General features: G+C 51.4%; 1 protein-coding gene across 2 annotated transcripts in view; it reads right to left on the reverse strand.

Moving 5' to 3' along the window:
• The window catches only part of FANCI (FA complementation group I), an 85,657-nt gene that overhangs the window by 1,166 nt on the left and 69,283 nt on the right, over positions 1–15,208 (reverse strand). The window contains exons 25-37 of one of the 2 annotated variants that reach the window (XM_075557840.1): positions 11,171–11,337; positions 10,837–10,913; positions 10,102–10,218; positions 8,078–8,129; positions 7,422–7,549; positions 7,251–7,319; positions 7,002–7,095; positions 6,536–6,720; positions 5,324–5,377; positions 5,179–5,238; positions 2,342–2,416; positions 486–581; positions 113–220 (exon numbers count right to left, since the gene is read on the reverse strand). In XM_075557840.1, coding sequence (XP_075413955.1) covers positions 113–220; positions 486–581; positions 2,342–2,416; positions 5,179–5,238; positions 5,324–5,377; positions 6,536–6,720; positions 7,002–7,095; positions 7,251–7,319; positions 7,422–7,549; positions 8,078–8,129; positions 10,102–10,218; positions 10,837–10,913; positions 11,171–11,337 — 1,282 coding nt within the window. Of the gene's footprint in view, positions 1–112; positions 221–485; positions 582–2,341; positions 2,417–5,178; positions 5,239–5,323; positions 5,378–6,535; positions 6,724–7,001; positions 7,096–7,250; positions 7,320–7,421; positions 7,550–8,077; positions 8,130–10,101; positions 10,219–10,836; positions 10,914–11,170; positions 11,338–15,208 lie in introns of both variants that reach the window. The other variant, XM_075557839.1, reaches the window with a different exon arrangement.

Raw genomic sequence — 15,208 nt, forward strand, 5'->3', positions numbered from 1 at the left:
CTCTTGCCCTTTTGCTCGTCACAGCGGCTGCTGCTGGCTAGCCCGCGCACCATGGCTTTGGAAGGGAGGTGGCGCTTGCTGCTCTGCCGGGCAGAGGCAGGCACTGACTTACCTCTTCAGTTCCCTGCTCCTCCTGGTCCTGAAGCACCGTGTCCAGGATGTGCTCTTTGATCTTGAAGTCCCGGGAGGTGCTGAGCTTCATGTGCTGCATCAGGTTTACCTGTGACAGGATTGGGGTGGTGAGGATCTTCTCCTACTGCTGGTTCCTTGTCCTGCCCGGGTCTGCTGCCCAGACCTTCAATTCCTACCTTCAGCAGCCACACACAGGCTTGATCTGCTCTCCCATGGTGCTTGGACTCAAGCCACCAGACCACAGAGAGCAGAGGAATAGAAAATTCCAGTGTTTGCTATCCCCCCCGCCCCCAGGAGGATTGCTTCAGTGTCAGGTTCTCTCAACAAGGTCAACACGATAGAAAACAGCTCACCTTGGATTTCTTAGAAAGGTGAATGAGAAATTTTTCATACTGTTCAATGGCAAAGATGAGGTTGGGAATTGGCTTCAACTCTCGGAGGACTTTGGCCTACAGGACAAAAGAGAATTGCACCTCAATCTCACGGCAAGGGTGCTTTTAAGGTGTGCAGCCCTCGAACTGTCACCAGAGAATGACGAGGTGTTGGTGCTTCACGGTGGGTGGGCAGGGAAGACACTGGTCTAAACACATGCACTTTCACTTACAGGTCACTAATCTCGCATTCCAGGCGGCGTGGTAGTGCTCTGCTGCAAACTGAGAAGTTGGTGGTTCAAACCCACCCAATGGCTGGCTCTGTGCGGGCATGCCCCGGTGGACCACAGCCTAGGAAACCCTATGGGGCTTGGTCTGGGGTCCACAGGCGGCAACGGTGACTTGCGGGCACCTGTCAGTGTGGTAAATGTTTGTTCGGCAGTCCCATCTCGGGGGGCCTGCATTCCAGAAGTGCGCGGGCTGAACCTTCCACCCACAATCCCCAGGCGTTTGTTATTTAGAGACTAAGTGAGGGTCGACTCGTTAGCACAAGTCTGATTGGCTCTTGACTTCGTCCGAACAGTGTGGCAGCCAGCTCCATTTCCTGTCTGCACGGGAACTCAGGTGGCGAAGTACACCTACACTCTTGCAAACATTGCTCATGCAAAGCATGTTTACGCGTTTTAGGAAACTCCCAAGTGGGGACACTAGTTTGCACCCCCCTCCCAATATCCAAACTACACATTTCTGTTTGCATCAGTGTTTGCACGCCTGCATCCCAGTAGTCTATAGTGCGCTAGTGCACTTAATTGTTTGTATTTAATATTTAACTTGCACAAACTATTGTCTTTACACGATTTCTGTTCCCTAAAAGTGGGACTGCTGCCTCAGGAGCATCCACAGGCTCCATCGCTATTGACAAGTGGCCTGTGGAGAAGTTGGACTAGCCTTCACCCTTGCTAAGCCGCTCCCCGAGAGAGGCCCGCTCCCGCTCTGCCCTGCCCTCCAGGCGGTGGTGAGTGGATCCGACTTGATGGAGGCAAGTGTGCTTTTAGGAACGATGCCGAGTGCCAGTTTCCCCGCGCCCTCCCCACGTGAATGTTGTGTAGAGAAAACTCCTCTAGTGTTCACCAGCTTTCCCTGTATATAAGTCTTCCCTTGTTGGCATCATAAGCTAAGTACAAAGAAAGCGCGAGAGGGATTTTCTGGTGCTTCCGGGGTAAAATGTTTTCTAGTTCACAGGAAATGAAAATGGTCCATCGGAATATAAAAACTGAGTTGAAATGCAGCCCCACCCCCCAACGTGCTTCAAAAATTCCTGTAAAAATTCCATTATCTTTTAATTCCATTTCCCCTCAAAACTTAAAGCCCCCTTGTATGCCTGGCAGATGGCTTTTTTGAGCTGCAATTAACGTGTCCTACAATTCACTCATTTGCATGTTACCGATACTGCAGCTGTCTCTGTACTTGATGTAAAGCATTTTCATTGCCCCCTAAGGAATCCTGTATGTGTTCGTAGGCACCCTCCAGCCTCCCCACAGCGACCAGCCAGGACAGCAGAACTATTCCTGTCGGTGTCCTTCTAAATTAACTTATTGGGAGCAGAAAGCCTCATCTTTCTCCTGAAGAGTGGCTTTGAACTGCTGACCTCGTTCGCAGTCCCCAATGCATAAAAAAAAAACAACTATGCAACCAAGGCGCCATCCCAGCAGCTTTCTTGCCCCTAGACCTGTCGCCGTCGACACTGCATGTCGGTGGGATCATCCGGTCACTGGGGGCTGGACCCTCTCACTTAGCATGGCATCGTCCAGGGGAAGAGCCTGGCATCGGCGGCTTACCATGGCTGTGGCAACAGCAGCAGCCTTCTCCTTTCTCTTCTCTCCCGCAGGCTTCAGGCTCTTACTCTTCTTATTCTAAAGACACACACACTCAGTCATTCCCAGAGATTTTCCCCCAAAGCCACAGGCCAGTGGGAATTACTGCAACCGAGAAGGGGAATTCTAAGGGTGCACATTTGGGTGAACAGGCTCATCTGCGCAGAAGTGCTGGCAGGTGGAGGATGAATCTTCAGGTACCGTCCTGCCTCTTTGTTCTTGGGAGGTTTCCAATCTGTGCTCCCTGCCACCCAGGCGATCCCGACTACAGCGACCCTGCTGGACAGAGAACTTCCCTCTGCTTCCCAGGCTTTGACTTTTGCCAGGAGTGTGGCCTCACCTGCCAGCTGAGGAGCACCTGGTGGTGTCAAGGCACAGAGCTGTGGTCAGCAGCCCAGTGGGAAACCCACAACGAGAGAAGAATCACTCAGGCTAGCCCAGTGACCACTGAGGTCCAACGGGTGGTGAAAACGGGAAGCAACAAGAAAATGGCATTTCTAAGTTGGGAAGCTGGCCAAAAGGGCTCCATTAGGAAGAGGAAGCTGAGCTGGCTGGCCTAGGGGTCACCCGAGGCAATCTCCAGCTGTGCAGTCTGGTCAGCCTGTTGGAGGAGGACTTCCAATGGGCTTAGGAACACTTCCCGGTGCCATAGCTGGCTGGGAAGTCGGCAGAGACTGAACGTACTCCTAGGGGACAACGCTTTTGCCTGGAGTCGGAGCCACGCCTTCTGGGAATGGAAAACAGTGCCCCATGGGACGGTCGGAAGGAAAGGCAGGCAATGACACTGGAGAGAGACAGGAAGACAGGAGGGATGGGGGTGTTCCAGACGGCCTGGTATGGAGGAATGTGTTCTTGGCCCCAGAAGGCAGGATCAGGGTAATAGAGAGCCTTACTGTGGGAGGGGCTGGCAGCAGCTGTCGAGCAGGCACCAGGGACAAGTAGGGAGTGTGGATGTCTCCCTCAATCAGTGCACCCTAAATCAACCCCTCTACTGCCCATCACCAACCGCTGCAGGCAGGCCTACAAACACAGCACTAACGGAGAGAACTGTCTCTTTTTTTTTTTTGAGAACTGTCTCTTAAGGGCACGCAGTGAGGAGGCAGAATTGGGGCTGGATGCAGTGTTTTTGCCGACGCTTCACATTAAGAAGTGAGGCTGCGGGGAACCAGAGAAGTGATCAGAGGGAAGCAGCTGTGATTTCTAGGGAGGAGCTGGAGCTCAGGACCTCGGGCTGCTGGCTCATCAGGCACATCTGGCAGAGAGATGGTTTGCTGGGGGTCGGTGGACTTGCCGGTAGGTTCTTAAGTCAAACAGGCGAAGAAGGGGAAGGAGGACTAAGGAATGCACGTGACTGGCTCCTGTGAAGAGGAAGCACCTGTGGAAAGCAGACTCGTCTTGGAGGTGCCTGGTGAGTCACAGAAGAAAAGGCCTGGGAATGGGGTGGGGAGCAGCTAACTGCAAGGAAAGCGGCAGTTCGAAACCACCAGCTGCTCTGCGAGAGGAAGACCAGGCTCTCTCCTCCCGTGAGGAGGCACAGGCTGAGACTCACAGGGCGGTCGTGCCCTGCCCTACAGGGTCGCTGTGAGTTGGCATGGACTTGATGGCTGTGAGTTTGGTTTGGTTTGCGTGTATCTGTCTACAAAGGATACTTTCTGACATGTGGCCTTGGAGATAATGGAGCTCAAACCCCAAACGGAGAGAGAGCGGCGAGCCCCCACATGGGCACCTGTGAGCGCGCGCGCCTGCGAGCATCTGGGTGGGTGAAAAGAAGAGCCCAGCTGCACGAGCCTGGCACACAACACAGATGCATCCTCAACCCAATCACAAAGCAGCTCCAACCGGCCATTAGTGAGTGCCTCCGGCTAACACCAGGTGACGGCCAGCCGGTCGCTGATGCTCGAGGGGAGAGCAGGTGTAGCACCCCCACGGTGGGGGGCGTCCAACACATTGCTGTGCTCCTGGTTCTGGGCTCTGGGCCCGGACGGATCCTTGGTGGGGCCTGTCTCGTTGATTCTTCAGAAATCAAGTAACAGCTCTGTAAACCGTCTGCCTCGGCAACTAGTGGCCTTAGAAGCCCGGCGGCTTCCCAGGGCTTCATGTGGTTAAGCCAGCGGTTCTCAGTCGTGGGTGGTTGTGCCCCTCGGGGACCTTTAGGAATGTCTGGTGACAATTTTGGTTGTCACAGCTGGGAGTGGCTGTTGGTTTCTGGGATGATGCAGATAGCCTGCAATACCCAGGTCAAGCCCCCAATCCGAAGACTGGTCTCACCTGCCAACAGTGCTGTGGTTTAGAAATCCTGGTCTCACAAAGAGAATTTGCTGGCAATTGCAATCAAAGGACATTTAAAATCTCTTCAGGCCCTGTTAGGACAGTCACTGAAAGGCAGAGGTGAAGAGTTCTGGGCAGATGACAGAAAAAGCCCGATTGCCTCTGCCTGGCTGGGAGTGTTGTGCTGTTACATGCACTTTGCCGTCAGCTCTTGGCCTTTCCTCCCAAGCTCGCCGCTGCCCGTCCACTCCCAAAGGAAGGGCCCCTGGCTGCAGGGGGACCACCCAGAACTAAAGTCGTTGAGCCCCAGCACGCTGCTCTCCCTAGCTCAACGCAAGCACACTGAGGCTTTGTCTCTGCGCATGTGAAGCCTCTGCAGGGACCAGGCAATGACTCCGCCACCTCTGGGCACCTCGGGCTTTGGCAGAGGAGGCTTGCTGCACTCGGCTCAGATGGCCAAGCAACCTGCTGTGAGGCAGGAAGTCCTTTCTGGCTTGGAGGGCTATTGTTGGTGTCGAATGGGGATCACTTACCTGCACGTAGGAAATGAACGAGTAACACAGTGGGGTCAGGTGGGACCCAGACAGCTTCACCTGCAGCACACGGGGAGGATGCCAATGTCACCGCAAGAACCAAGCCAGCCCGTGCCCGACCTTTGGACAGGTGCTCCCCACTCACCAGCTTTTCCATGTTCAAGGGAATTCCCCTGGAGCTCCCACACACCTGGAGATGCTAACAGACAAAAGAGTCACAGGTCAGTATGCCACCCTATATAAACGTCCCGGAAAACCACAGCCAGCTCTTTGTGGGAGCTTATGGCCTGTGGAGACGCAAGCAAGCGACCAGAGCCAGAGACTCTCAGGCCCCAGGCTGCACCCTCCTGCAGTCCTCCCCCAGGCAACACGCAGCTGGAGGGCCTGTTTCCGACTGGCGGGACTCTCTGCTTTAAAAGTCCTTCCAGCTCGCCACAGTCCAAGCATCTACAGAAACGAATGACTCAGCCACGCTCCCTTTAAGAAATGCCCAAGGGGAGGGTTGCTCTGCAGTTTACTGTGAAGCTTCAGCAGAGGCCACAGGACTATTAGGGTGAAGGTGCTTTTAGGGTTCACTGTGGAGGCTGGTGTCTTGCTTCGGTCAATCATCCCTTCCTAAGTCTGTAATATGGGTCATTGCTAGACTCAGAACTCCACGTCCCAGACTCTCCACACAACCCAAGACTCAGAAAGCCTGTTGGGGTCCAAAACATTCCAAGTGCAAGAAAAGTTTCTTGTTAAGAAATATTAAGAAGCGTTCAACAAGGCAAAACGTGTGTCTAGTATTTTTAGCATAACAATCACCCTCTCTACCCTAGGGCTAGATCCGGCATGTTACAGACAGGGAGTCCCCGGCAGGGCAAACCAGTTCACATGCTAGGAGGCCAACAGAACGGTGGGCTCTAGTCTCCTTGGCAGAAAGACCTGGTGATTTCCTTCCCAAACCGCCACTGAAAACCCTGTAGAGCGCAATTCAACACGCACCCCCGGCTGCCTGAGTCAGAACTGCCTTGGCGGCAGCCTGTTTTCTTAACAGAACGGAAGAAGGACCACGCAGTACTTCAGTGCCGACAGTGGTTGGAATAGTCTGCTTTTCGGGGATCATATGGAATCAGAGTTTAGTCTGTCGCGACAGTGTGTGAAAGATGCATTCGCTCTTAATCGAATGCTCAGGGAAACAAGGGCGCAGAGAAGCAGTTTCAGACTAACCATGCTCTCTGGCCTCTGAAGAGCCTGCCACTTAGTGACAAATCAGAACCAAGCCGTGACTGGTCCCAGGGAAACGCAGCCCCGTGGGCACTGTCTGGCTGGCATGGAGTGGCGGCGGCGGTGGGCTGACCAGCTCCCAGATACTCACATATTTGACCAGTGCCGTAAGAATGGTGTACATTTTGCACAAGTCCTTTAGCAAGGCGTCCACACAGCTGCCTGCTGGCAGGGCCGTCTGCACCAGCTCGTGGAAGAATGTCAGCAGAGTGCCCAGTTGGACGATGATGGCTTTCTCAAGGGGGTGACTTCCTGGGGCTGCCTGTGAAGAGGCTTCTTCTGAAGGGAAACAAAATTGGTCCACTCAAGCTCAATTGGCCTTATTTTCCAGTTAAGAGCAAAGGGAATAGAAAATCATTAACGAGGAACTCTGTGGGGAAAGCGAGGATGTAATCCATCCTGCGGTGACGGCGGCTCGACGCCTCGTGAGCCCCATTTTCTCAGCCACACCTGAGATGCAGTTCAGGGCTCGCCTTCGATACAGTAGTGCAATGTGGACTGAGGGGGGTCTCTGCGGCCACCGCGTTTCTTGGAAGCCCATCCTGAACTCCTCCTACCTGATAGGATTTCTTGGCTCACTTGTCCCTTAAGCTTGGTGATCAGCCAGTCTACTTCTTCCAGGACCTTCTCAGCCTGACTCAGAACAAGCAACTGTGAAGTAAAAGAACGCCTGGCTTGGCTCCGTGCACACAGCTGCAGGGTGACCCAGCCGCGACAATCCCTGCGATTTCCTCGTCACAGGGAGTAGAATCGAAGGAATGACGCCTCCCCGCCCCTCCCCCCCCCAGCCCCAGATCAACACTCACACAGACAGTGGGAGCAGCTGTTCTCAAAGTCACCAGCGCAAAGTGGTTTGTTTTCTCCACCTCTACGTCCTGGGCCGGGAGAGAGAGGGGAGCCCTGAGGGCAGGAAGGCTGCTTCCCTGAGCCCCAGTCCCCCAGGTTTCAGGATGCCTAGCTTAGGCTGCCTGCAGTACCTGGTCGATGTCTCCCAGTTGCCCGTGGATATCCTGGGACAAGTCACGCAGCAGGGAGACAGGGCTCTTGCATAAAACATGGAGGCTGAAGTACAAACTCAGCAGGCCTTTACACACGGAGGCATCCTCTAGGAGCAGGAGGAGAGACAGTGAACACGCGGGCCCTTTGTGGGCGATAGATGGGGCGCTAACACAGCTTGCCACATCCCACTGCTACACAAACCCCGCATAGGGGCCTTTATGCACTTGACAACCGAGGAAAGGAGGCATTTCATCCCCAGATGCAAACATCAAACACTCCCAGCACCTGAAAGCCCCTTGTCATCCCCCTGCCCCAAGCCACACTGCTACCCCGATGTCTCCATGTTGTCTAGTCCCGCTGCTGCACGGTGCCCCGGCGGGGGACACATCACTCCTATTGCTGACGGACAGGGGGGGTTTCTTTTAAAGTGGTGTTGCTAGGAGAATTCTTCCATGCCTTTCTATTGGGAGCACAATTGCGCCTTGATCTTGTTGCAGTTTTCCAGTGGTCAAGCCACTTCCCAGCACCCCCTGCAGGGAGTGTGGGCTCCCACAGCTCCCCTGCCTGCACTTGGAACTGGTGCTGTGCGTCTTCCTGGCAAATGGGAAACACGGTCGGAACCAACCTCACTTACCCAGGCTGTTTTCCTTGCAAATCTTAGACGTCCAGGATAACATCTGCAAAAACTGAAGATTGTTTGGACATTAATGAAACACGTTGCCAGAACAGAAACACCGTCCATCTTTCCAAGTCTAAGAGAGTCCCCTGCCCAAACCTGGCCCTAGATCTCCAGCGAGGAGACAGGGTTCCCCACAGCACCTGCTTCCCTTCTCACCCCTGCGGCCTCAAGTCGGGCCTAAGGCCCAGGGACCAGGGTCCTCGCCACCTATGTCTTCCCCCTTCCCCCCAGGCCCCTGGCTAGGGCTCAGCACTCCTCCCCCTCCCCCCACACCCTCACCCATCTAAAGGAAAGGTGGGGCAGAGCAAGGTCTTGCCTCTAGAGAGGAGAGAATTGCCTACGGAAGCCCAGAGACCAACAGAGGGCGGAATCGAGACGTGAGAGTGGCAGAAAGAAAGACTAGCTTTCCAGGCAGTCTGCTTCCTGTCTCGGCAGTGCTATGGGACTGGCTTTCTGCTATAGCCACAGGCACCGGGATGCAGTTACACGTATGTGCAAAATGACCAATGACATTCGTGTTTGATGTGCTGGGAAAAAGGTAATTTAAGAGGCTGGCTCACAGCTCTCTAGGAAGTGATCTAATGGATCTCCAGGATGCCGTGTAACATGAACTAAGCAAGCTGCAGGACAATGGGCTGGTCTGTGCCGAGCAGCAGGGAGAAGACTGTCAGATTTGCTTGTACAGGAATAAAGAACTCTGGAAGGATATGGAAGAAACTAAAAAGCATGATTACTTATTTGGGGAGGAGAAATTGAGGAGATAGAGGATATTTACTATACATCTTTTTATAATGTCTGTTTTTCAAACCCTATGCCTTATGACTCATTAACATTAAAAAATGAAGTAAAAATATGTTAAAGAAATTCTAAAGTTACTGGGGGTGGGGTGGGGAAGGGTGGCTTAAGAACCGAGCGTTCTGGCTCTCCAGGATTAGCCTTTCTAAATCCATTTCTTTTCCTCCAAATGCACCTCCTGCGGCAGTTCCCGTTTCTTCCTTGCAGGCCAGCAGCAGGATGAAAGGACGAAGCAGACAGCGAGGAGGGCGCACTGCTGGGAGCTGTGGTGAAACGAGCAACGATGGGGAGTTCTCTGGGCATCCTGGGGCTGGGGCAACAGGGACCAGCCCATCTTGTCTTGATGCACTCTGTGCCAGAAGCAGCCTTGTCTTCCCCGCCGCAGATCTGGAGGGAGGGGCTGCAGGAACCCCGAGTCCTGGGCTCTCAGGAATGCACTGATCATTCCACAGCCAACTGGCTCTTGAATGCCACAGAGCCACATACTGTGGCCTGGCTCTTATTCTTCTGAGTGCGTGGAGCATGAACAAACACTCGTGTGCCAAGTCTACAGGTATGTGTGCACCCCTGCACGTGCCACTTCTTTCGGCCCTGGAACTGTCCTGCCCTGGGCAATTTCATCTTTCTCTGTGGAGCGGCTGCTCCGCATCTCAGCACCAGGTAACCTTGCAGAGGGAGCCAAGGGCTGCATGTGTCAGCTGCTTGCTTCATGACGAAGGTGCTACCCAGTCCCCTGGGAAGGCAGGGAAGCAGCCCGGTGGTGGTGGTGGGGGGGGGGGGGCGGAGAGCCGAGAACTAGGCTGACGGCAGCCAAGATCAATTTAACGCTGGCCAAAAAAGTAGCACTATGTGTTTGCCCTAGGGTGGCTGATCAAGTATGCCACGGCAGAAAGTCTAGGTAGGAAAGAATACGCCTCACAGGTCTTCTGTTAACTCAGGAGGATAATCACGTGTATTATTTTAAGTACTGCATATACTCGTGCATAAGCCGAGTTTTTCCAGCACATTTTCCCTGCAGTGTTTGTGGTAAAATTAGGTGCCTGGGCTGATATTTGGGTCGGCTTACACTGGAGTATATGTGGTAAGCTGCACTTGAAGATGACCTTGAGATGAATACCTTTAAGATGCAGGCAGCCTTGCCTTTTCTTTGGGATGCTAAATGGGGTTGGCTGAGCGGTGCTGACCTGTGGGGAGGAGGGCTCCAGGAGCTTGGACAGGTTGGAGAGAACACTGATCAGAAGGAGGGCTTCTTTGCTATTGAAGTCTTCTTCTGGGCTGCTAAGTAAATTCAACAAAGCCCTCTGTGGAAGGAAAAGCACACGCAGACACGTTAGCAGACACTGCTCCGGGAGAAGAGAGCCCAGGACAGCCATGGGAAGAAGTCAGAGCTGACCAATTTTACGAGGATAAAACATAAAAATGCATCTGGATTGATGAGTGGTTTCTTAACCCACTTTCAACCCAAAAGCTCTCTGAGCATTCATTCTCTGGGAAGAACAATGGACTCGTCGTCCTCCACCCTCCTCGGGCCGACATTCATTAGGAAAACACCGTGCGCCCAGTATCTCTGGTGGGCCTGGCGCTGACCCCCAGCACTGCCTACACAGCTTCCCTGATGTACCTTCCTCCACACCACTCCTCATCACATTGCCTTAGCTCTGCTTGCTCCTTTCCCGCTACATCTTCAGGCACGTCTTAGGAATGAGAAAATCAAGGACATTCTCTGCGATATAAGATGCTGCTGTTTTGGAAACAATTTGACGGGCAAATCCAAAAGCCAGCATGGTTGGAGGTAGTGCGTCCGGCTGGCTGGGTAACTGAGCCCAAATCCTCCTAAATACACAGCTTTCTATGCTAAGAGCGACATCCTGTAGCTCGGGTGATGACCCAGAAAGGGATTCCTGTGCCATGCGTCTCACCTGGAACTGCCGGATCTGGAAGATTGCTCTCTGAGTGACGCTAACTTCTGCCTCTTCTCCACCATTCTCTGTGACGTCTGGGGAAGGAAATGGCCACTTTTTAATGAGCTCAGGCGGTCTTTGACCTAACAGTTAACATGGCTAGAGAGCATTTAAATACATCCGCGCCTCTACTTTCTTAACAGGAAGGGCCAGTTTCCAGCCTCCCTGGGTGGCTGCGTGTCGTCCAAGGAGGACTGACAGGGAATCCACTCGATGTCACTCCTTCGCAGCCCTTGCTGGGAAGGCAGGAGAAAGCCGACGGCAGCCCACCTGCGGGTAGTCCAGTCCCTACCCAGAGCCCTGAGGAAGTGCCCGATCCGGGGATGGTAGAACTGCTGCATGGCATCCAGGATCTTCTGCAAGCCCTCCAGGCACAGCAGGGAGATGCTCTTTCCTTTCTCTTTCTTCCCTGACTCTTCCACCGAGGTAGGAATTGAAGTGTATCTCCACAGCAAGACCCTGGAAATGACCAAAGTGATTTTACTACACAGTCTGGTTCTTTTTAACTCTACAGTCTCCCTGCCACCCAGCCCTTGGTAACTGCTAATCGGTTCCTGTTGCTATGCATCCCCCCACAAGTTGGCATATAGTCTATTCCAACTCCTGGAGCCTCTGTAGGGGAGAAGAGAGTGCCCTGCGGGTTTACTGAAGCAGACCACCACCTTTGCCTACATAGCACCGAGGGGTGCAAACGAGTGACTCTTCAGTTCGAAGCCGAGAATGTAACCACTCGCCACCAGGGCCCTCCCGCCTATTCTAGATAGCTCATAAAACGGGATCCTCCCGCCTATTCTAGGTAGCTCATAAAACGGGGTCCTCCCGCCTATTCTAGGTAGCTCATAAAACGGGGTTCTCCCACCTATTCTAGATAGCTCATAAAACGGGGTCCTCCCGCCTATTCTAGGTAGCTCATAAAACGGGGTCCTCCCGCCTATTCTAGATAGCTCATAAAACGGGATCCTCCCGCCTATTCTAGGTAGCTCATAAAGCGGGGTCATGCGGCACCTGTCCTTTGTGTACTGTGTCAGGCTTACTTCACTGGGTATGTTTTTAAGGTTCATCCAGGTCTGCAAAACACAGACCGCACCTTCACTGCCCTTTATGGCGGAGGAATATAGCACTGCAAGCAACCTCGGGCAGCCTCAGGGGCTCTTCTGTCCTGTCCTGTTGGGCCACTGGGTTGGAGCTGATCTGATGCAGCGATAGCGACAGAGTGTAAGCATCTGCCACTTGGTTAATGGTCGACAGTGCTGCCACACCCACTGGTGGACAAGTCCCTGCCCTCGCCTCACGGTAGCCCTCTCACCTCTGCAGGAACTAACGCAGTTTCTAGAGCGGCTGCGCCATTTGACATTCCCACCACCGTCAGCAAAGTGTCCCAGATTCTCCACATCCTCCTCACACTCGCTATTTTCTAATCATGGCTGTTGCCCCGAGTGTGAACTAGGCTCTCACTGAGGTTTTCATTCGCATTTGCCTCTTTGGAACCCCCGGCAGTTGCGCGGGACAAAGACGCAGCTTTCGACTCCTGCAAGCATCACAGTCTCAGAAACTCAGAGGGCCCCTGTGTGTCAGCCCTGACTCGAGGGCAGTGAGTCTGGTCTGCAATGACTGGCAGGAGGAGGTCTGGTGGCGCGCGGTGGGTACGCAGAGGGCGGAGACCTTCAAGGTCCACTCTAGCAGCTTCCTGGGACAGGGCTACCATCTACTCCATGGCAGCTGAGGTTAGTTTTTGCTTAATGACCGGGGATGCTAAGCATCATATCTTTTCAGGGCTGTATTGGGTATTTGTGTATCATCTGTGGAAACACATCTATCCAAGTTATTTGCCGTTTTTAAAGTAGGTCGTCTTTTTATTGTAGAACATCTTTGTTTATTCTGGGTAGTAAAGTATTATTTGCTACATGGTTTCCAAGTATTTTCTCCCATTCTGGACACTGCCTTTCAGTTTCTTGATGCACAAAATTTTAAAATATTGATGACGTCTAATTTACCCGATTTTTCTTTGATTACTCATGCTTTGTGTATCATATCTAAGAATCCATGTCCAATTACAACGGACTCTAATGAAACCACAAGGATAATTACACAATACTATGAAGGCCTGTACTCCAATGACTTCAACAACATGGAAGACATGGACAGATACCTGGAAAAACAATCCCTCCCAAGACTATCCCCCATGCACATCAAGAATCTCAGAGCAACAGACTCATACCAATAGAAGAAATAGACAAGGTGATCAAGGGATTATCAACAAAAAAATCCCCTGGACCAGATGGCTTCACAGGAGAATTCTACCAAGCATTTAGGGAAGAACTAACACCAATCCTACACGAACTCCTCCAGAACATAGAAAAAGACAGCAAACTCCCAAACTCTTTCTAGAAGCTAGTATAACTCTGATACCTAAAGCAGGCAAGGATCCCACAAGAATCGAGAACTACAGACCAATATCCCAGTGAACACAGATGCAAAACTCCTTAACAAAATACTGGCCAGCAGAATACAAAGTATATAAAACAAACAATTCACCATGACCAAGTGGGATTCATACCAAAGATGCAGGGATGGTTCAACATACAAAAGAGCAATAGTATCATTCGCCACATTGACATGAAAAACTTTTAAGAACCACGTGATAATATTGATAGATACGGAAAAGACAACATCCAATACCAGTCCTTTTTAAGACACTCACAAAGATAGTCCCTCTATATAATACAACCTACACATGAAAGTTCAGCAGCCAACGTGGTAGTCAATGGAGAAAAGATGAAACAATCCCACTGAAAAGGGGACTGGATGGCCCCTGCCCCCACGCTATCTAACATCAACTGGAGGTACCAGCTAACAGCATAAGGCAAAAGAAGAGACATCAAAGGTGGTCGTCTGGGAAAAGAAGACATGAAACTATCATTATTCGCAGATGACAGGATTTTATATATGGAAAATCCCAGAAGCTCCACACAGGGAGTACTGGAAGCAATAGAAGAATAAGGCAGAGTGGCAGGATACAAGATTAACAAACAGAAGTCTATCAGACTGCTCGAAGAGGGGATAAGAAAGGTAGTGCCCTTCACAATAGCCAAGTACATATTAAAATATCTAGGGATATACCTGATCCCCCCCAAAAAAAGATTTGTACGAGGAAAACTTCGGAACACTATTACAAGAAACCAAGAGTGACCTCATCAAATGGAAGGATATCCCATGCACATGGATCGGAAGACCTAATGTAATAAAGATGCCAGTACTGCTCAAGGCACTATATTTAATGCTTTCCCAATACAACTACCCTCATCTTACTTCAAAGAACTTGAAAAACTGATTACCAACTTCAGATGGAGAAGATAGAAGCCCAGAATTATTAGAGAACTCCTCAAGAAGGACCCAGTGGGAGGGCTTGCTTTACTTGACTTTAGCACATACTATACAGCCACAGTTGTCAAAATCGCATGGTATTGGTATAATGATTGATACTCAGACCAATGGAAAGAACTAAAAACGCAGAAATAAAATCATCAGCCTTCAGACAACTGATCTTTGATAAGGGTCCTAAAATATCAAATGGGAAGCAGATGCCCTCTTTAACAAGTGGTGCTGGAAAAAATGGATATCTACCTGCAGAGAAATGAAACAAGACCCTATCTCACTCCATGCACAAGAATAAACTCAAGGTGGATCACAGACCTTGAAGTTAAACCCCAAACTATAAGGGCCATCAGTGAGGAAAATGGGACAAACCTGAGAACTTTGACACAAGGAATACACAGGCTCTCAGATATAGGGAAGGACACACACACAGAGGAGGCACAAATTGACAAGTGGGACATACTGAAGATAAAACACCTGTGTACATTGAAATAATTCACCAAGAGAGTAATAAGTGAGCCCACGGCCTGGGAAAACATATTTAGCAAATACACATCAAAGGCCTTATTACTAAACTCTACAGTACTCTGCTACCTTCCAAAAAGAAAGAAAAATTGCCCACTGAGGAGGTGGGCAAAGTACGTGAACAGAAGTTTCACAAGGCCAGAAATCCGAATGCCCAATAAACATAAGAGAAAATGTTCCCGGTCATTAATCATAAGAGAAACGAGATACCACGTGACACCCTCAAAGATCACCCAATTAGAAAGATCAGCAAGTAACAAGTGATGGAGGGGCTGCGGCGAGACGGGAACCCTCATCCACTGCTGGTGGACCTGTAGGTATGACAGCCATTATGGAAATTAATTGGGCGATATAAAACAGATGGACATTGAGCGATCACACGACCCAGCAGTCCTCCTACTGGGCACATACCCAAAAGAGGCAAGAAACA

The sequence above is a fragment of the Tenrec ecaudatus genome, chromosome 9, assembly GCF_050624435.1.
Source record: "Tenrec ecaudatus isolate mTenEca1 chromosome 9, mTenEca1.hap1, whole genome shotgun sequence".
Taxonomy (NCBI): domain Eukaryota; kingdom Metazoa; phylum Chordata; class Mammalia; order Afrosoricida; family Tenrecidae; genus Tenrec; species Tenrec ecaudatus.